Raw genomic sequence first — 22,496 nt, forward strand, 5'->3', positions numbered from 1 at the left:
AACAAAAACAACAACAAAAAAAAAAAAACCCCAAACAAACAAAAAAAAACCCAACCCACAAACAACTACACTACAACACCCAACAACAAACAAAAAATAAGAAACAAAACAATACCTTCCCCCAACCAAATGAAACCAAAACTGTTGTTTCATACTTGTTTTCTCACCTGTCTTTAAAAGCTGGTTTTAGTGTTCTAGGGAATCCAGATATTTTCCTTCAAGTAGGAATCAATTTGTTGAAATGGTAGCCTCTGGATCTGTTATGAATAATACCTCCTAGTTTGGGTTTCATCTCCCGATCAAGAAGATTATTCATGGCGTTGATCATTACAGAAACAAACTGTCCCTCCTAAACATAGTCCTTCTAAGTCACCAGTTCCCTGCTATCTACCTCAGTCAAACACTGTGTCCAGCATAAGAAAGTTGGCTTTGCTCAGATGTAACTGTTCTTGTTTTCTGTTGGAGTTTGGTCTATGTTCATATTATGTTAAAAACACCATTGTATGGAAAGGTTTGTTTAGCTTATGCTGTTAGGATAAGCTACGTGAAAATAAAATTTGAAGAGTGTGAGCATGGTATTCATAATACCAGCTAATTTTGTGAGTTGAATGTAAACTTTGAGTACTGTACAGGAAACAAATGATGCTTTCAGTATTTGGATCTGTGCCATTATAACAGCTCTGTTTTCTATAGAGCATTAAAGGAACATGTATATCCCAGGAATGCAGGTGTTTAGACAATTTACTTACTGTGAATTAATTCCCTGTCTTTTGGTTTGTTCTTAGGTGACTTAGAAGCAAAAACAAAAGAACATGCAAATTCTACCATCTGTGAAGGTGCATGGCATAGCATGGATACTGTAAGTGAAATGCATGAGAGCATGAATACAGAAGCTGCTACCAAAAGTAAAGCTAAGGTATTTCTTTTGTATTTTTAATTTCAACTGTGAACTTGAGCAAAATTCAAATAACTCAAATTATTATTGTTTCTTTGCATATGGCTAAATTTGGACTTTCATATCAAGCCACTACTTTTTTATATTGATCATTTGAACCCTAGCAGGTGCCACTGTTTGTTAAGATAGTTTGATTAGAATGCCATGATCCCGTAGTGCTGGGGTGTCAAACTCATTCTCATCGGGGCCCACATTAGCCTCCGCGGTTGCCTTCAAAGGCTGAATGTAATTTTAGGACTGTATAAGTGTATGAGCAGTTACATTTTTACAGTCCTAAAATCACATTCGGTCCTTTTAGGCAGCTGCAAGCCTGATGTGGCCCCCAAGAAAGATGAGTTTGTCCCTGCTATAGTGAGTCAGGTGTTACTATCACCACCTTGTTTTCCTTTTTCTCCCTCCTTCACTTTTGTAGCTACTTGGTTTGTCAGCCCATAGTTTTTCAGATTCCTATTGACATAATGTGATCAAGTTTCTGATTATTTGGCTGTTTCTTCCCTTTTTTAGTGGGAAGACACTGTATTTGGTCATAGTCACTGCTTCTCTGCTGTTTTTTCCTGATGGGATTTTACTCCCAATTCTTGCAACTGAATTAAAACATTTTAAGATTTTAAAAGTTTTACAGGAACTAAGGCTTCCTAGTAGGCAATCTTTATTTAATCTTTAAAAAAAAAAAAAAAAACAACTTTGTGGAGTAGACTTAAAAACTCGGTACAATGAGAATTATGCCTATTGCAATGTTCCTTCTTGACAGGCAATTAAAAGTGTAGCAACTGGAAATGTTAATATATTACCATATACCAAAATGCAAAATAATGAAACAAAACACAGAAAACAAAACAATAAACAAAAATGTCTTGATTTGGTGCTTAAGTCATATTGGTTTCTTGTAGGGTGGAATTCAGGAAGACAAGTTTGAAGACAACGTATCTAATAATTCTGACTCTGTCCTGAGTATTAGTACTATTGCATCTGCTATTGCTAATGCTTCCTCCAGTGCTGATCCTTCCCAGCTAGCTGCTATGATGATGGCACTCTCTAAAAAAAATAAAAGAACATGTTTCCTTCCTGGAATTGTTAAAGAGACGGAACTCTCTACTAATCAGGTCTTATCCAGCATTGTGGAAAATAGAGAATTTGATATGGAAAAATACCTCAAAAAAACAGATGAGATTGGACATGAAAGTGAATATGAGAGCATTGTGAAACATGAAGCATCTGTACAGAACTTTATGCCTGATGCCTTTTTACTGGACAAAGATAAAAATAAGGATACTCTGTCAGAAGACTTGATAAATAATCATAGCAAGCAGCAAGAAATAGAGAAGCCATTTGTGGATTATTTTAATGAAAAAAACAATATTCAGAATTTCTGTAGTCCATCTGGTGTTCCCAGCCATGAAGATGTAACTGCAAATAGTGTTAAATATTCAGAAAAGTTATCTGGTTTAGTAAATAGTGAGCATTTACAGTCAGTGAATGCTGATCTTAGATTAGATACACTTGATACCCAGACCTCACCTACTGGAAATGAAGCACAGATGTGTGGAGTTCATTTAGCAGCTAAAGTGGAAGTGGCACGGAGAGGTCCGCTTACTTACCAGACCAATGATCACACTGGTAGATCTTGCATCAGGGAAGATGCAGGAACAGTAGATGAAGCAACGAATGCTGTTCCTGGACCAGGTAATGATTTGGTGGAGAGAAGTACAGGAAGTACTCTGTCAGTCAACAACTTAAAACCTGACAAGCAATCTAGTCAGTATGTCTCAGTAAGTCCTACAAAAGCAAAGCCTAAGCAGAAGTTGAACACTGATGAAAAGAAGGAAAATGCAAAAACAGAGAAAAGAAACAAAGATGCCGGTACTGATTGTGGTGGGAATGTGAAGCATGTAACTTTTGAGAAGCTCTCCCCAACCTCCCAGAATAGTACTGGTAAGTAAACCTATATAAATGTAACCAGTTGCTGAAAAGCCTTTTCTTTACAGTAGACTTGTTCCCCGTGCTTAAATTAATACTGTTATTAAATTCTGTTTATTTACCAGAGCATAAACCCATTCTACCTGAATGTGACTTGCAGCCTCTAGACGATGATCAGTGTAGCTTCAGACCTTCAACTTCACCACTAATTCACTCTTCTCCTAGTGAGGCTTCTGGAACAGCATTTTCAGGGTAAATGTCTTGGTGCAGGTTGTAAGAATTATTAATGCTTCATGAGGTTTTTTGAGGGATCAGATTCTAGTTTGATTGTTGTCCTTGATCTCTGTTTATAGAAGATATTTATTAAGCTAAGACTTTATTGTTGGACTAAGCTTTCTGTTTGCTTCTATTATGTGTATGGGCAGGCAGTCTAAGGAATTGTTAACTTTATTTTTCCTCGCTGCCCTGATGAGACAGAGATGCTGTATGGGAACATTGTTGCTGTTTCTGCTCAGGATTATCCAATAATGCAAGAGTACGAAATAGCCAGTCAGATACATAAAACTTTGTGTTAATGGAGCTATAAATGCTGTGTTTATTTATTGTTATTCTAGTGTAACTCATACTACTTGGTTGGGGGTTATGGTGTTAATTATGTGATAACAAAGCTTGACATTGTATAGGCCAATGAAAATGTGTTTTTTATACTTGCAAGTATTTAACTCAGTTTGGTTCTCTGCTTCACACCACTGCTTGTTGTGAGAGGGAATGGGTAGAATTATTTGTATTGCTTTTGACCATTTTGTATTTTGGAATTGCTACTAGTGTCTAAGATTTTAAAAACTGAAAGGGCGATGTTTTTTTTAAATGAGGTCCCATAACAATAAGTGTTATATAAACTATAAGATTACAGCCAAGTTGATTTTTGTAGTCTGAAACAAAAAAACATCACCAGTAGCCAGTGGCTATGTATATTTTAATAAAAAGAGGAGGCAACTGATTTCTTTGCCTTAAATTTTAAGTTCACTGTTTGATATTTGACCATAGTTAGGGTATTGCACATGATATTAGAACTAAAGGCTGTCTGGCATTTTTGTGAGGTTAAAATGAGCAGAAGTATATGTATTTTTATAAGTGTGTTATATAGACATTAGGATTTCCAGTTAAAATTGTCAGTGACTTTAATTGGTTTCATGTTATCTCTTCTTGTTTGACAAAGTGGTGATAGATCCTGTGTTTTCAGGTGTGTGAAATGAAGAGAATCTCAGCAGTGAATAGGAAATAATAATGTGTGGTACCTGAGATATTGAATGATTTTTTTTTTGACATTGTTCTATCTAGTTAGATACAAGTATATTGATTCACCTTTTTTATTTTAATAAGTTGTTGTTTCTGTGACCTTAACAACTGAGTTCAGTTGTGGAACTCTGATGCTTTGCCTTATGGATTTATATCCAATGAAAATGATTTTTATGTACATGAAAGACAGAACTTGTAAAGGTTGATTGAGACCTGATTTCTCATTCCTGTTGACTGTACTAGACAGAATGGCTAAGTAAGTTGACTTTTAGAATAGTATAGCTAATGTGTAGCATTGATTTTTCTTGGGGGCTGCATTAGAAATATATTCTAATATTGACATACTTTGAGTCTGTTTTTCAGATCTGAAGCTGAGTTTACTTGCACGTCACGTTATCAGGCATCTTCTTGCAAAGAGAGTCTACTGCCCCAGTCAGTTTTCTCAAGTCCTAGCATAAGCAGATTAACGTATGTCTCTGCATCTGACATTACCCTTAAGAACACAGCTGAAATACATGATCCAGACACATACTGGGTAAGGAAATTTTGAACTGTAAGTATGTATTAATTCCCTTTCTTTAAAACAAACAAAACAACACCTTCCCATAAACCCTAAAACTAATCCTTGAATGGTCAAAATAATCCTAGAAAAGCCATAAGGGTTTCAGAACAGTTTAGGACATGCTGTGCATAGGGAAAAGGTTCTGCGCCATTCTTGACTTTCAGAAATTTCTGTTCTGAAATAGATTGTGTTAAATGCACAAATTCTAATCAACATAAACATAGTAAAACATTCAAAGAACTACTGACTTTTGAAAAAAGTTAGTCAATGTGTTTTTCCCCTTTTGTTTTTTCCTCAATTCCTTTTAAAGTCATTCCATTCTTGGAATGCAGTGCAGTGTTCCAGTAGTAGTTTGTAGGATCTATATCTGATTTAATCACCCCTGAGGCTCCCTTTCTGCACAGCTTCAGTTGTTAGGAGAATATTTTTTCCCCACCTGGAGAAATTTTTATAAATATGTCTTTCAGCTAAACTTCTTTTTTTCAGAACTGAAGCTATCATTTTCTACCTCTGAAAGTCATTCTGACTGTTTTTACAGCTTTAGCAAAAAGTGTACTCTGAGAGTGAAACTTTTGTTCAGACTTGCAGTCTTATACTGATTAAGATAATTGGCATTTTTATATCTAAATGCATGGGTTCTTTGGAATCTGAAATCTTTGTCATGCATCCTTCCTTCTAAAGTGTTTGGAAATGTGGATGGAACTTTAAAAACCAAAGCTGAAAAACCTCTCTGACAGCATCCATGTCTGTGTAAATCTCAGCAGTTGCATTTATTTTGTAGTATCTTTATCAGTTGTGGATTTCTCTATCACAGGAGATAGCAGTGCTATTTACTATGCACCTTTTTTTTTTCATTTGCAGAGGATGAGGCTCTTGAGGACTGGTAGCTAGTGAAAGCTTAGTGAAGCCTTCTCTTCCTCCACCAGCAGCAATGTTCTCTCATGCTGAAAGCATCAAGAAGAAGGAAGTGTGTGCTCTGGCCTATAGCCCATTTTGTTTTAGGTCTAGTTGTTCAAGTTACACAGGGAATATCTGTTCTCTTCCATCCTGATGTTTCCAGTGTGAATCGCGGTCCTGTAGGAAGGAACTCAAGGGCAAATTTAAATGGGTATTTGTTTGCTGTCTGTGCTGGCATAGCATTGCCTCTTGGGTCTGTTTCACATTTGAAATGCATGTGGTTATAGATTCCCGTCATCTCATGGCAATGAGTGGCTCTTGATGCTTTGGTGTAACTGGCTGCATACTAGTTTGTCCCCCTGTCTTGAAGAGATGGTGCTGTTTGAGTGGTCAGCAAGGAGATCCTCAAGTACTTTCCTGAAGTCTTATATTAGTATCTTGAGTACATTTGTAAGTCACATGTATCATGCTGCAGTCTTAATGTATTCCTTTGGGTTAGTAATTGCTCATGTTGAGAGAGACCGAGAGATCTGTCTTATTTGTACTTGAGAAGAGCCACTTTCTTGTCCCTTGCCTGAAGCTTCTTACAGACAACAAGAATGGTTGTATTGGTATTATCTTCACATATGAATACCCAGTATGGCATAATCTCTTTAACCAGTAGTGCCCTCTCCATTTAATGCTAGGGTCAGGTTGCCTTTTTTTTTTACTTGTGTGGTTGATTTGACCTGGTGTTACCACAGGCAGCTGGCCCTGAATGCCCTTTTTGAAGGATTGCAACTCACAGCTTACCTTTCTACAACATTGTGAACAGCTCCTTTCCCTTTCACATGCCTTTCCCTGCCTCCCAGGTCCTATTTACTTAAGCTGAACATTTGCTTTATGCTGTAGATACTCATTATCTTTTTTTGTATCTCTCTTCTTCCTGTGTAGGAGTTCTGTAGGTAAGCCTGTCCTGAGCTGATGTCTGGTTGCTTTCATACCACACTGTCTGGTTCTGGTTTTGAAACTTTTAAAAATTACTTTGAAAATTGAATCTGTGATCTGGATGTACTTTACAAGAAAAAAAATAACGTTTGTAGCACAACTAAAGAACGCTTTCATTTTCCAGATTGGTAGGGGAGATACCTGGAGTTCTATCCATTGTATTGCAAAGTCTACCAAGTGTGATGCCACTTGTGGGAGGGTGGTTCTCCCATGGTCAGTCTTCCGCCACTGATTAGTGTGGATGCTGCTGTTAGTAGCCATGAACAGTGCATTACAAAGTGTAATCAATTCTGCTTTTGACAGTTAACCCAGTAGGAAAGTTCTTGAAACACATTCTGTGTGCTCATTTCACCTACACTGTGCATACCTGCCAAAATGGAAGGTTTCTGGGCTTTGATTTTTTGTGTGAATGTACAAAGAAAGTGTTTGTGTCAGTGCATTTTCATGTATCTCAAATGAATCCTTTTTGATTAGAGATTTGGTTCAGGGCCATGCAGTTGTGTTTGGTGGTGATTGTTTTGTTGTTCTTGTTGGGTTTTTTTTCCTCCAGAAATCTGCTATGATGTCACTGTAACTTACTACTTCTAGGTCATTGGCTTTTAGTAAAAACCCTAAGTACAGATTTGATACCTAATGACATCAGCTTTTCATTAGCGGACTGTTAGTACTTGAGGGATTCTCACTTCTTGTTAGATGAAACTTAGACCTTAATGAGCGTCTTGGCATTCAAAGGCATCATAAAGAATAAGGAGAGAAATTATCTGTACTGCACTAGGATGCTGCTATTTAGGATTGATTAATGCATTTTTAAATGTGAAAATCTTCCTGGTATTGGATCCAAACACAATAAATAAGACAACACACTGCAGGTCTCTGTTTTTTAGAATAATGTTTGTGAGCCTGTCAGTGAGTTTAAGAGTCTGCTCCTTTTGTGTGGTTTGGTGTTTCTGTGTGAGTGGTTTGTTTGTTTGTTTGTTTTTTAATAGTACAGTTACCTTTCCGCAGAATGGTTTTCTACAAATCCTAGAAAGTCAAACATTTTTGGCCCTATGGAAACTTCTAGTCAATGGTAACTTCAGAGAGCAGAGCATTCTTTTACTATCAATGCCTAGGGTGGTGGTGGCTTGACCCCAGCTGGTGGCACAAGGGATTGGAGCAGGCAACTGGAAGGGCAAAAAGGTGGAGTGGGTGACTTGTGGGTTGAGATAAAGATGGTTTAATAAATGAAGGGGGAGGGGGAAAAGTGATGCAAAGGCAATCACTTGCTACCAGCAGACCAATGCCCAGCCAGTCTTGAAGCAACAGCGACTTTGGAAAAATTCCTCCCCAGTTTTATTGCTGGTTTTATTACATGGTGTAGATTTTCAATTTGGTCAGTTGGAGTCAGCTGTCCTAACTGTCCCCTCTTTCTTGCTCATCCCCAGACTACTGGCCGGAGTGGCAAAGTGAGAAACAGAGGCGACCTTGACACTGTGCAAGCACTGCTCAGTGATAGCTAAAACACTGGGGGGTTATCAACATTGTTTTGTTCGCAAATCTAAAAATACAGCACCACAGAGGCTGCTGTGAAGAAAACTAACTCCATCCCAGCCAGACAAAGAACAGCTGTCTAGAATGTGACTTTAGATAGCAAACAGGTTGAAGTTGCAGGCTTTTTATTTCAAGGTCAAGAGCCACAGATGTTACAAAAGCCAAACTTCAGATAAGACTTGACAAACTGGATTGTTTCTATTGGATAGCAATACCAGTATTAAGCTCTGTCTTGTTTTATGTACCCTATTTGCTTTTCTAAAATTTGTAAAACTGCGTATTGTATTTGTGTACTAGGATGAAGATGCTAGTGAACTAAGCACAACAATAATTCGAGCCAGCCCAACTCCTTTGCAGGAACATAAAAATGAAAATCTGGAAGACCACTTATGTCAAAGAAAGAGAAAAGACGCACTGCTTAGTATTGAACAGAAATCAGAAGAAAATGAACTTGCTGGTCTTAAAAGAAATCTTGATGATGCACTGAGTCAAGAACTGTCCAAAGAAGGCTTTCCAAAGAATGGAAAGCACCTTGCATCTGTTCCTTCAAATGTGGCAGGAAATCATGAAGAGCTAGACCATCTTAAATCAGCTTTACCAAGTAAGTTCTTCATCCTTCAGCCACTTTCTCTTAAAGTTGATGCACAAGAAGTGTGGCAGAATCAAACAAACACAGCACAGAGACAAGAATTACCAGCCTTAAATATACTACCTGTTATTCCTGGATTAAGCACTTATATGCCATTCAATCAGAACTCCCCTGGTGAACAATATGTTTTCATTTCAAGCTTTAAATCCCATGTCACTACCTCTGACAGTCAAGCAGTTTCTTCTTCTGTTCCCACATTGCTTACAGGACCTCCTCTTGCAACAGCTCCATTTGCACAACAGCATGTGGGAAATATACCATCGAGTGGAAATACAGTTTTGTCTCGGTTTCATGGCTGCAACTCGGCAGGTTTTGGTCTTCCAGCAGGGCTTCCTTGCTCAGGGATCCCAGCAGGACATGTTGAGAATCCACTTACAGCAGGAATTCCTATAGGTCCAAATATTGGTCCTGGCTCTTTGGGTGCAGCTTCTCTTTGTAAGCCACATTCTGCTTCCTGGAATGAGAATATCTTAAATATAAAATCATGTACTGGACAACCTCTTGGAGCTGGTAGAAGTGAGTGGGAGTTGTTAAAGTCACCTGGTATTGGTAAGTGTGTTTTTAGAGTCTGTTTAAAATACAGCTGTGGACAAGAATGGTGATAATGTTGATGCTAAGATACAGTAAATAAAATTGACTACTAAGTGTAGCCGCAGTTATTCTTTATGCAAGCTTTGTTATTTTAAAAAGTGGAATTGATAATTTTCCTTATTTAATGATGTTCTTGGAATTCAATGTTTATTCTTACGGTCCTGCTAGTGGTCTTAAAAGAAATTTTTCACAATCTAGAAGAAATTCAGTATTCTGCTTCAGCATTTGGTAGTTTTGTATTTGTTTAAAGGATCTGGCACTGTCTTTCATAGGAGGAAATCTTAGCTGCTGTTCATGCTAGGCAAGACAAGTTGTGCTCTGGAAATTCAGTTTCAGAATTCTGAAATTTCTGTCTCTAGCTTAACTCGGTATTAGCAGTCAGTTAAGCTGAGAAATTTGAGAAGGAGCGTGGAGATGTAGATATTTTTGAACTCTGAATATTTATGTAGTCTAAGCTTCATTTTTGGTGAACTTGAGTTTTTGAACTGAATTTCCAGTGATGCTAGTCTTACTTTATATTTTCACCTCCATACTTGTGCTAGACTTTCTTTTTTGGAGGGGAATAAGAGTGTGTGGCTTTATTTTAAAGCTTGTTGCTCAAGTAACTAAAACTACTTCAGGTGACCATGTGTCTAACCGAGAAGTGAAATTTTTTATTTGACATGAGTACTCATTAGTGTGTTTCTAGATGTAATGAAGATTGATTGTTGGCGTGCCAGAGAACTCTTATCTCCATTTGAGTTTTGAGTTGCCATTATCATGTTGCAATTATGCTGAAAGAGTTATTTTGAATATTTTGGAAGTAAGGACTTCCTGGAAGTAAAAATATTTGAAGCAGGTTTTCTTTTTATTTGGTGACAGATTTGATGATCACACTTCTACAGCAAAAATCTGCTCTAGGAGTACTCAGTACTTTCTGGAGCAAAAATTTCCTGAACACCTTTTTGGGGAACAGTTATACTCTGGTAAAAAAAAAAAAAAAAAAAAAAAATCCTTTTTGGTCAGTGTAAATGTTTTAAAGCTGATGTAATACTGATATTAATATTTTCTGAGTGGGACTGGGACTGGTTAAACTGTGAACACTTATTATTTTTTCTATATTATACACAGTATATATATCTATACATAAATACATGTATTTGTGGGTTAGTGTCTGCATGGGATATGCTACTTCAGTGAATATTTTTGTTCATGATATTAGAACTCCAAGCAAGAAGCAAATTACAAACAGTTGCTTGAAATTCTGAGTATCAGGCTTATGGAAAACATTCTTATGAAAACTGTAGGAGCTGAACATTTTGTTTCCATAACAAAGAATTTGTTTAATGAGTTTACGGACTTGACATGATGACAGCCTGAGTGCTGATTTGCTTCTGGGTACCTGGTACTAACAGGATTGTATTTTCTTCCAAAGGACATATAAAAGTACCAGAGGAATTGAAGTTCCCTAATGCCTGTTGTGTGGGAATTGCATCACAGACAGTTCTTGGCATTTTTAATCCAACTGAACGGTGGTTGCAGGTCAGCATTGGAATACTCAGTGTTTCAGTGAATGGGGTAAAGGTAAGAGTTTGTTTTTTTTCAATAAAGTTATAGGCATAATGCTGTAATCTTATCAGATGTTATATGTAAAATTAGAGCCCCCTGTACAGATCTGTGCAGATTTTTCCCGTTTTATAGTTAATATGCACAAAACCAGTGCTACCTTCTTTCAGCCAGGTCACCTGACCTATTCCAAGGGGCTGTAATAGTGGACGTAAATGCCACATGAGGGAATTGACTTGCCGAATTGTTTTGCTTGTGTAAATTGTGGTAGGTGTGAGTTTACTGCTTGTTCATTCCCACCTTTGTATGCAAGAAAATTCAGCCCTAGAAAAGAAAATATCCATGCTGGGGACTCTTAGTGCTGAAATGTTTTGTAGAGTTTGCTCCCAGTTTTTATGAAATTAGGGAGATCCTGTGTGGCAGAGAAGAAGAAATATTTGGAGCAGGCTTCAAGCTGGATGGGTTACTCTCCAGGTTATATGTGGCTTGTAGGCCACAGATTGGGCACCTTGCACTTCAATTTTGTTAAATTCTATCTACTTCTGTCAGCATAGTAGTAGTTCCAAAGGTAAATGATCTCAAGAACAGGAGAATGAGTTAGATTAAATGTCCATTAGTATAATTTAATTTTCTTTACTGATAAATACTCTTAGTAGAGAGGAATATAACAACAGAACAAGCATAATATATTATGAGCTTCTAGCAATTTGATGTTTGGGAACTTCTGAGCTAGGTGTTGTTTATGTTCTTATTAGTTTTTGGTGGACTGATCTTTATTTAATCAATTTTTTGAAATTCTGTAGTGATGTTGGCAGTTCAGTTCAGTTGTGGATTCTATGCACTACTGCTTTTTTTCCTTTTAAAAATCTGGTTCTTGCTGGTTTTGTTTAAAGGTCCTTTTTACTGAAAAATGACAGACAATATATTTGTATTGTTTGTAAGTTTTATAAATCCTTATTTCCACCTTGCGTATATTTTTTCCAGCAGATGTAGCACGTGTCTTTCCAGGAGCATGACTTCTGGTTTTGCTTGTTTTCCCTGAATATTTCCTCTTTAAAAAACACCAAGGCGTGATTCTGTGTTTGTGTACATACATATATGTATATATGAGAGTTAAGATTTCTTATGTATTTTTTCCAGTTACTCAGTATCATAAGGTTGTTATGCAGCTCTTCAAACCTGAGATTCTATTGTACCAGGAGGTGCTTTTTTCATTAAATTACTTGGCAGTTGACAGTCCCATTTACAATTGTTTCTGTGAATAAATATATGCATTTAGTTTGTTTGCTGCACAATATAATTAAAAAATACTTTCTCAGTAAAGTTAATTCTGAGATATGCTGATTATGAATTGCAGTCTGTCTCTCCTGTGTGAAGATTATCTATTAATAAGTTCAACATAAACTTTAAAGCATCTACACTGGGATTTACTGGTGACCTCTATCCACTGACATTTCTGTTAAGAATGAACTTTATTTTTTGTACTGATGTTCTTTCTCAAAATCAGGATTTTACTTATGAATTAATTTTCAAATGTAATAAATACTATATTCCTAGTGTTAATCTTTCACTAGATGCTGGAAAGGAAGTCCAGCAACATTTTGGGCTGACTTGTCTAACTTAAATTAGAAGAAAATGCCCATAGTAGAGTGAAATGGAAGTGGGACATGAATATAAAGATGTAATAATATACAAAATTTCTGTGCTGAGCAGTGGTGCCAGTTAAATGTGGTATTTTGAAAGAAGCTGTCCTCTGGCAAGATGTCTGCTGAAAATGACAAAGATTTTGTTTTTCAGGTGGATCCCGTGAAATACCAATGCCTGGTTTTCAAGAACAAAACCATCGTAGGATCCTATTCTACCAACGATCTGAAAATACTTTTCTTACCTTGTCATTCAGGGATCTTCCAGTATATTCTCAATGTTTCATCTTGGCCAGTTTCTGCAGATGCCGAGACGATTGTTCAGGCAGAAGCTTTGGCGAGTAGGGTAGTTCTGACAGCAGTTGCTGAAAATCCTGATTTAGAAGTGAGTAACTACTGGGGGGGGGGGAGGTATGTGCTGGGTTTTTTTTAATTTTATGAATAGTTTAATGGCACTAGGAAAGAATAGGAATTAAAGGTTGTTCCTCAAAGGAACCTGGAATTTCTCATATTTGGAGTTAGGAAAGAATATAAGAGAATGTTTATGATAAGCTTACAACTATCTGGGATGTTTTAGTTGTGGAAAAGCACCTAGCTGGAAATGAAGAATTATTATGCAACTGTCTGAAAAGAATACATTAAAAAGTATTACTTTTTCATTATTAGAAGAATGGACGAGTTCTTAAATGTCTAATGCTTTTTAAGTATCTGCTATGTTGGATACCATTGGGCATTAAAATATAACAGAAAACATTTCTTTCCAGTTGTAAGGATTTCTTCATTTTTAATGTCAAGTAGGCCTTGTCTTGGTTACTTACTACTTTCAGCTCATTTATTATAACGGAGAATATTTTCTTATTTTGGACTAATTAAAAATTAATTTGGATGTATAAAATGAATTGTCCTATGTGTTATCATGAAGAACAACCATGTGGGAGACAGTGTGACATTAAGAATGAAATCTGGTTTTATGTATTCCTAAATTAAAGGGCTTGGTCAGGCAGAAATGGGCTTAATGGTACTTTTGGAGGTGCTGGAACAAATTACATGATAACCTGTGACCTCACTGATAAATTCAAATTTTCAGTGGTTAACTACAGCTAACAATTTTTTGTTCATTTTAATGTGATCTGTTAAGCTGCTTTGGGCTAAGTGTATGTTTTAAAGTAATTATATTCTATTTGAATACATATGAATGGATAATCTTTTTATGCTTCTTCCACAAATTTTAATTTTAATGCATTTTTTAAGTACACAGTTTAGCAAAAAAACATCATTCCTCATGGTATAGTTCAGTCAGTCTTGCTTCGTATTTAATTTAAAATTAAACCCTGCACTAAATCTCTGCATATCTTGTTATATTTCTGAGACCGGAAAAAATACCAGAAAAAAAGCTGTATTTTGCTGCAGATCACAACACTTGAGTATTGTTATGCTATTGAAAAATTAACTAGTCTTTTTTTTTTTTTCTGACATTTAACTTGCTAAAATGGCATTTTATCTATCTAAAACTGACATGACATTACTTGCTAGCAATAATGATAGTTTAAATTTAATTTTAAATTAGGCGAAGTAATTTGATTGTGCACCGGGTTTTGGTGGGTAAATATTACATTAAGATTGGATTAGTTGATTGAGGCAAAATATGTGGGAGAAAGCCAATGGGATACAACTCCTTGTGATATCAAAGGAAACATTTTTCTTAGACAACTCCTACCCCTGGTAGGAGGTGTGTATTATATACAGGTGTGGTGTTCGCAGGATAGAACAGGTGAACAACAGCCTTACTTTCCTGATGTTTTTGTATGGTAGCGTGTTTTGGAGGTTTCTCTTCCTTATAAGTTCTGTTTTTCCCTTAAAACCAGGTGGATACAGGAAAAAGAGATTATCTGGATTTTGGTGACTTGACTTCTGGCAGCTGGAAGGCTCTTCCGCTAAAACTTATCAACAAGACACATGCTTTTGTGCCCATTAGACTTATTATTAATGCAGTAAGTACAGTAAACTTCCCATGTATGAAAGTTAACTTCTTGTAATACTGAATGTTAATAACAAAACACTTTGGTTTTTGTCATTAAGAAGCATACCTTGGACACTAGGTGTAAAATTCCCAAGAAATCTTTGGTTAGTCAGGAAATAAAATGTGAGTCAGCTATGATGTTACTAACAGAAACGCTTCTGGGATAGGTGTTTTTTTTTCTGTGCTTGTGGGGTGGGTTTTGTTTTTGTTTCATTTCTCACAACCCAGCCATGAACTGCTGCTTCTGTATGGCCTGATCTGAGAGCATAGGGCAGCAGATGGCAGAAGGGTTGTTACCTGAACCTTCCCTTTGAGAGGCTGGACATGTATTCTACTGTTCAAGTGGAACAGCTGACTGTTAAAACAAGCAACCTAACTTGCTTCATAGCAAGTTTAATGTACTTTTTCTTCCTGAGCAGTAGCAGGTCTCTTTGCTCTCTGCTTTGTGTCTCACTGGACAATAACAGCCTGTGTTATAGGCTACAATATGCTCCTCTCTGCTTTTCTGTGGCAATGCAGGTTTCAGGTTTTTTGGCCAGGCTGGCTGCTGTTCTGTGCTGTGGTAAGAGCTGGTCTCGTTTCCTTGTGTGGGGGGACAAGAAAGGACTGGCCTTATGTTAAGATTGATTCAGGTCATCTTGGTGACTACTGAGGTTTGGTCTTGAACAGCTGAACTTCTAGGTTTATACTAACCAGTTCCAGCTTCTCTCCATTTACTGCCTAAGAGTTCCTCACTTTTAGAGGGTTTGCTGGGCTATGACATAGCAACTGAAATTACACGCTAATCCTTGATTACTTTTTTCCAAATTACTTGCCTTGCATTTCTCAGCAGTTTTGTTATTGACAATAAGAGATTTAATACTTTAAATACTTTATTTTTTTTGACAGAATGCAGTAGCTTGGCGTTGCTTCACATTTTCAAAGGAACCAGTTAATCCTTCTAATGAGCTCCAAATGGATGCAGTTTCTCAGACAGCAGCTCCATCAGTTTTAAATCATGTTATACATGCAAGCTATGATGGGCAAGTGAGTAGTTTGTACTTGACTGATTCTTCATGTTACTTGCTGGCTGAAATGATGATTCTGAATGTCTGAGTTCACAGTAATGATTTTTTGGGGAGTCTGCCTATTTGAACAGTATAGTTTTGTTGCTAGGTTTTGTTTTTTGTTGTTTTTTTGTTTGTTTATTTGTTTATTTTTGAGTAATTATCTCCATCTTGTAAGATAAGTCAACCAATTTCTTTTTCAGGATCCTGAAGCTTTAACGGTTTGGGTTCTGTTCCATGCACCTAAGAAGCAAGTGTCTTGTTCAGGTATAGCAATTTGATTTTCATTTCAATTAAAACAAATTTGACTTTTTATGTATGTGTCAGAATTACAGGAACAGGCTGAAAACTTGGAATTAAACGTTACATCTTTGGTTTGTATGTCATAGTACTTCGGATATCACTTTCAGTTTTAGTAACTGAGGGAGGCAGAATACTTTGTCTTAATCTTTTAGATGTTAACAGGGGTATTTCTACTTCAGTATCAGATGGTACACAGTGGTTATCTGCTACAAGATGTGTGAAATTTGCTTTACTCCTTTTGCTGAGAGTATTAAATAATCACTTAAGAAAACATTGTATTGGTTGCAAAACAGATGAGAAATTTGAAGAAGCCTCTGAGTTTTTCTGGCTTCCTAAATAGTAAATACATGAACTAGCTTGGCTAGTATGTTAAGATTTGTTGTTGTTGTTTGCTTTAGGGACAGTTTCAGCCACTTCAGACAGAAAGATAAAACTCTTAAATAAGAATCTGTGAGACTTTAAAGAAAAAAAAAGTGTTGCCAGGGTAATGGGAGGATCTTCTGTTAATATCAGCACAACATTAGTATATAAAGATTGGACAGTAGCTGAAGTGAGACACGGATCCATAGGAATGGCCTTTGCTGCCAGCAGACTTGCTTTTGGTTCCTAGATTCCTTGGGTCTAGCAGATGAATTCTTGGCCAGAGTTGATGTGGAAGTGGATAGTCCAGGACCCAGCAGTGTGATCAAAAGTATTCCCCTCCGAGCAAGAGCTGGAACAGCGAGGATACATGCTCCAAAGGACTTACAGGTTTGCATGTATTTACAAAGTGTGTTTTAATAATAGTTTGCCTCTCTTAGCCTACTTCTTCTGTGATGTTTGGTTTTATTATATATGTATATATACATACATATATACACACTTCTTTACTTTTTCCAGACAATACATCTGTCTACTACTGTGAGTTCAACAGCCAGACAGCAGCTGCCATTGAAAAATGCTGGAAACATTGGTGTATATTTGAAAATTAAGGTAGGTTGGCTTCTCCCCCTTGAAATCGTCAGTTGAAACTAGAGATGAGCCTTGGGATCCTAACTCAGCTGTGTGATTTGACAAAAGGTTTACAAGTTACATAAAGAAAATGAAAGATAGCAGAGATTAGCTCACATTATTGGAAAAAGCGTGTGAGAGTTTTGTCGCTCAGCTTCAGTTATATTTGTTTTAACAAGAATACTTTTATGTTTTTTAACAAATAGATTTTAACAAGTGTATAACAAATACGTAAAAGTAGTGAATCCTGTGCTGTACAGCAGATGCTAGTTAGCTAGTGGAGTAAAGGCCGTTTAGAGCAAAAAGGAAAATTAGCCTTGGGAAGCATCTTTAGTTTTCAGTGGACATCTTGTCCATGCAAGTATGAAGCAAGTTCTTTTCAGATATGTGATATCTTTGCTTTAATTTTCTTGAGAATCCATGGAAAGTATTGTTCCAGACTGAGCATTTCATGTCAACAGAAGAAGCAGTTAGTCCCCTTTTACATTTAATTAAAAAAAAAAAATTGTGAGCCCATCATTTCTCAAGTGAAGCCCATGGAAATAGGATGCATGACTAGTATCATGAATGTCACGTAAATGTGATTATATTGGATACTAATTGATACCAGTAATAGTTGGTACCACCATTGAGACTGGTGATATTAACTTCACTAGTGGTTTATGAGTTCTGTGTTGTAGTCACTGTTAAATTCTTTAAATCTCTCTGTGGCCCCTTCAGTGTTGTATATGCAGCTCATGTCTTGAAATGCCTTTGTTAGGGGTACTTGTACTATAGTGTCCAACTTTAGAAGAGTGTAACTAGTGCAGGGTTATGGGAAAATTCTGAAGCTGCCAGGTGTATTTGAATTGTCTGAACTGTATGTACAACAGATGCACAACTAGATTTTATTACATGTTTTGGAAATGTTTACTCCCTTAAAATAAGTAACCAGCCTTCCCTTTTCCCTTTGCCCACCTTCAGACATCAGATCAGAACAGCTGCTTTGCTGTTGAACCTGAGGATCTTTTCCTTCTTCCTGGAGAAGAACGAGAAGTGACTGTCCTGTTTTTGCCAAAAACTGTAGTGACTACAGAAAGGTAACATAACTGATTTTGTGCTGCCTGTGCTAAACAGAGCTACTTCTGACCTTAAGGTTATTAACAAATTGGAAGTTTTACCCACAGGGGAAAGAAACTTTGACTTGAGAGTGCTTATTATTAAAGAGTGGATTTTTTTGCTGGGGTTCACCTGTTCCATATTATCCCTGCCTCTTTTGCTGTATGTAGCTAGTATTTCCTATCACAGATAACCAGATGACCGGAGACTTGTTTAGTGTAAATAAATGGAATAAATCCCTGAAGCCCTTTATATGGTACTTGTTTCTGAAGTACAGCAAAGCTTTAAAATACTTGTCTTCAGCAGCCTTTTCAGTTGCTTCCCTCTTCTTCACTTGGCTGAGACAGGGACATGTTATTTGTGTTTTCCATATGAAAAAACTCAATGTTGCTGTTTAGCACTGGGCTGGCAGCTAAACAGCAAGCCAGTTGCTCACTTAACCTTTCCTTCTCTGGAGGGAAGGAAGGGAAAGAGAAGGAAAGACTCATGGGTTGAAATAGAACCAGATTTAGTAAAACAATAGTAAAAAAAGGTTTAGAAATGATACAAAGCAAATACTTAGCCACTAGAACGTGTGCTCCCAGCAAGGAACACCAGCAGGTGGATGCTGCAAGCACAGTGAGCTCAGTAAAGATGCAGAGAGCAACAGCTGGGAACAGGGAAAGTACTGGGAGCACAAACAGGAGCAGGACCCCCTCAGGGATAGTGGCCCCTGAGGAAAGAGGGCTGTTCCCAACAACATCCCACTTGAATATCACAGTATAGAATACTTCTGTTGGCCAACTTGAGTCAACTGTCCTGGATCCGCTCCTCCCAGCATTACACACTCACTCACTTGCAAAACATGAGAAAGTGAGGGATGGCCTTGGCTTCCCTATCAATAAGTATCAACTTCAGTGAATTCTTCCTTTCTTTCTAAGTCCCAAACACTGAAAGTTAGTGGAAGAAAACATCAACTCCATCCCAGGTTGCTATCTTGTTATTCTCAAACTACATTCAAAACAAAGGACCATACTAACTATCAACAAGAAAACTAACCTCATGGAAAATTACCGTGGTTCAGCCCCGCCAACGCACTCAAGCACAGTTCAGGATCAAAAGTATTCCTTAATTTTGGATGCCATAATAAAATAAGTTTGGCTGTAAATCATGTACAACATTAATGTACATGTTACTCTTGCAGATATAAGCATTTGTATTAATATTTTTGCACGTTAGCACCTGTCAATCTTCATTCTGCAGAATAGACTTGATTGGTTTAAGTGGCCATTTCGGTGTCATGGAAGAGGTTTTGGCAATGACTTTTCTCCAGAGCAGCTTTTTCTCTTTAGAGAACATGTTCTCCAGCTTCTGCAGGAATGAACAAATGAATCTGTCCAAAATATGTTAAGCTTCACTGTCTAGCTTTACTGGGCCTGCTCAGTGCATTAAACTGTGAAAACTTCTGTGCTAATGACAGGTGATCCTAATGGACAGTCACTCGAAGTGATTGATCTTTGCTTTCCTGTGGCCTTATGTGTAACTATGTTGCTTTATAGCCTCTGGGTACTCAGCAGGGTTGGAAACTTTGCAGTCCACTTGCAAATGCTGCCAAAAGACTAATTGACTAAAGCAGTAACAAGAGTTCATGTTTCCCACTGGTAGGATGCTGGGCTGTGTTAGTAGGCATCACAGGGATTTAATGACAGAGTAGAGATTCTTGAGTTTCTTTCCTGGCTCTCAGGGGGTCTGTGCTACAGAAAATGCTGCAGCCTATTTGTTAAAAGCTTTATTTCATTCCTGCCCTCTACTTTTTTTTTTTTTTTTCCCATTTTGCTTGGTTTTTCTGATTGTTTTTCCTCTCGTTCCCTGTGTAGTTGGTCAGATACTTCCAATCTCCACTTCCTTTGCTATATACTTTAGCCTTTTGTTTTATTTATCTGACTTTTGTCTCCATTAGGAAAAATAAAGTGCTGTCTGGTTTGTTTTGTTTTTTTTTTTTTAATTTTATGTGTGTGTGTCTAATTTCTTCTCTGTTTTCTTACTACTTATGTTCAGCTTTCCTATCCAGTACTAGCCCCTTTATTTCCACTTTATCATTTGAATCTGTACACATGATGCTCTCCTTTGTCTCTTTCTCTGCTCTGCCTGAAGAATGCAGCAGTCACCTGCACTGTGCTTGTGTCCTGCTGGGTAGAGACTGTATCAGGAATAGCCAGCTGTAGGTGGCTGGGTCCTTGTCTGTGGGCTCAGTGTTCTTTCTGACAGCAATTCCAGCAAACAAAGAGAGGAAAAAAATCTTGGCTTTGTGGCTTAGAATACTACCATTGTTAACAGAACCCAGAGTTTAATTTTGATGCTTCTGGGTATCTTACACTTGTAACACTTCATTGAAGTTTCACAGGTATTTCGAAAGGTGTCTCTTTATTGTACATAGAGACAACCAGAATTCGTTCCTCTCCAAAATTATTTTGTCAAAATAATCAGAAGTTAGCATAGGCAAAAAATAATTGGCCTAGTTGTAGTCTCTGAAATACTTATTTGAACTGTTTCCAGATGAAATACTTCAGAAGATTGCTTGAGGTACATATGGCATGCATATTTGCAAACCAAAGGATTTAAATTTTGCTATGCCTAAAGCTGGCCTTCATCATAAAATTAGGAAAAAATATATATATATTTGTATTTTTGCCTTGAGAAGGTAGTTTAAAAAGGCTTATCTATATATTTTTTTTTCAGTTATGTTTTCTTTCATCAGCTATTATTTTTCCATGGTGGAATTTAAATTTATTTGTTTATTTTTAAAGTACTTTGAAAATCCTTGTGCTGCCATCTGGACCTCAGTATGAGGTGGTGATAAAAGGTGAGGTGGTGTCTGAGGCAAACAGACCTGTGTCTACAGCTGCTTCCTGCTCGGACATTCCCCCCATTCTCTCTAACAAGCAGTTCATTGCCTGGGGAGGAGTAACGATTGGAGCATCTGTGTAAGTATAAACTGGGCAGCCGTTCAGGTAAAATATTGTGTTACGTTGTTATATATTGCAGTTATTTGAAGTAAAACTACCTTACTGTCCCTAGGCACATTAGTAATCCACAGGTGATGCACTAAACTGTTTTGTGACTCAAGTGAGAGAATCAGTATATTACAATTAATTTTTTTGTGCAATAAATTTTTGGAAACAAACTGTGATCTTGTTTGAGCTTTTTGAATTCTTCAGGGCTCTTTGGTTATGGTTAGAGTAATATCTGATTCTGTAAGATTAGTTTGTTATGTAAGTAGAAATGTAGTGGAAAAATATTTTCTAATCAAGTCAATTGGAAAAATTCCGTTGGATCTTTCAACCCCTACCTTTTGCTAGAGATAAATCTCTATGCTTGTTTTTATTAAATTCATCCATTAAGACTAGAAGAACCTGGTCTGGCAGTGTAATTTGACCATCTGAATAGCACAGGCTGTTGAACTTCCCTTAATTGATTTATTTGAATTTGATTGTGTTCCAATGCTAAAACTTTTAGTGAGGGAGAATCCATTGCATCCCTAATTATTATTAACTTGTCCTTCAGACTAGTCTGTATCTGAACATTTTTAGTTTCAATTTTACAGCGTCAGTATTCCATGATTAGTGAAACTGCATAATTGTTTAGATATACTCTGCTTCTTTTCTATGTAAAGGCTGCAAGTTTTGCAGATCTCTGGTTGTGTAGTAAATATTACTTTAGGGAGTAAAATCCACTGTTGTTTTGATACTGAACTTTTTGAGTAACCTAATAATGTTCCTGATTGTTTGAAAGTGATCCATGTTTGTAGCCAAGAACTGTTTCTGATGGCTATATTCCTATATTTCTGTTTTGTTCAGATAGTCTATTTCTAACATAGTTGTTTCAGCTGTTAGGTGATTAGGAAACACTTTCTCTTCCCTGTATGCTGCTACCTTCTTATTTTCTGTTCCTCCTGAAAAATAGTTTTGATTCACAATTGATTTTGGGAAGCTGAAATTATTTTCAAAATTTTTGTTCCAACAGAATACAAAACAGTGTCTGCCACTGAAAAGTGGGCAGAGGATTTGTGCTCTCTCTGTCCTCCTCTTTGATTCTAACTGCATGATCCTTCATCTTCTTTTATGTTTTTACCAGGTTTAGGGCTTGTCACATCCTTCTGCAATTGTTTTTTGACTTGTTAAAATGCCAAAGACACTCTTCTTGCTGTAGAGATTTCCTTCCTATGTCGAGGAAGGATCTGAGTGCCAGAAGCCAGAAAAAATATAGGAGAGAAAAAAATGTACTTTTTGGTCAACCTGTTACTGCTAAGTGGCTGTAACCTTCTGTGGTACTATTGTGTTGAAAAGTACATGAAAAGGAAAAGTTATCCTTAATTTAGTTCTTTATAACTGTTCCAGTGAATCTGGGCCAGAACTCATAAGACTCTGTTTCTGCATAACTAAGTGACTCTGGATAATAAATTGTAACTGTCTTAAAGTGTGTTGT

The 22,496-nt window shown here is 37.0% G+C and overlaps 1 protein-coding gene across 6 annotated transcripts in view; it reads left to right on the top strand.

Annotated features, from left to right (window-relative positions):
• The window catches only part of CEP192 (centrosomal protein 192), a 67,432-nt gene that overhangs the window by 14,486 nt on the left and 30,450 nt on the right, over positions 1–22,496 (top strand). For 3 of the 6 annotated variants that reach the window (XM_082047080.1, XM_082047079.1, XM_082047081.1), the window contains exons 14-27: positions 786–916; positions 1,846–2,887; positions 2,998–3,124; positions 4,535–4,706; positions 8,445–9,345; positions 10,802–10,950; positions 12,730–12,960; positions 14,441–14,566; positions 15,484–15,621; positions 15,845–15,908; positions 16,555–16,694; positions 16,824–16,916; positions 17,898–18,013; positions 20,819–20,995. In XM_082047080.1, the coding sequence (XP_081903206.1) occupies positions 786–916; positions 1,846–2,887; positions 2,998–3,124; positions 4,535–4,706; positions 8,445–9,345; positions 10,802–10,950; positions 12,730–12,960; positions 14,441–14,566; positions 15,484–15,621; positions 15,845–15,908; positions 16,555–16,694; positions 16,824–16,916; positions 17,898–18,013; positions 20,819–20,995 (3,607 nt within the window). The remainder of the gene's footprint in view (positions 1–785; positions 917–1,845; positions 2,888–2,997; positions 3,125–4,534; positions 4,707–8,444; positions 9,346–10,801; positions 10,951–12,729; positions 12,961–14,440; positions 14,567–15,483; positions 15,622–15,844; positions 15,909–16,554; positions 16,695–16,823; positions 16,917–17,897; positions 18,014–20,818; positions 20,996–22,496) is intronic. The other 3 variants (XM_082047082.1, XM_082047083.1, XM_082047084.1) reach the window with 3 other exon arrangements.

The sequence above is a fragment of the Streptopelia decaocto genome (genome assembly GCF_964273445.1).
Source record: "Streptopelia decaocto genome assembly, chromosome: 2".
NCBI classification, from domain to species: Eukaryota; Metazoa; Chordata; class Aves; order Columbiformes; family Columbidae; genus Streptopelia; species Streptopelia decaocto.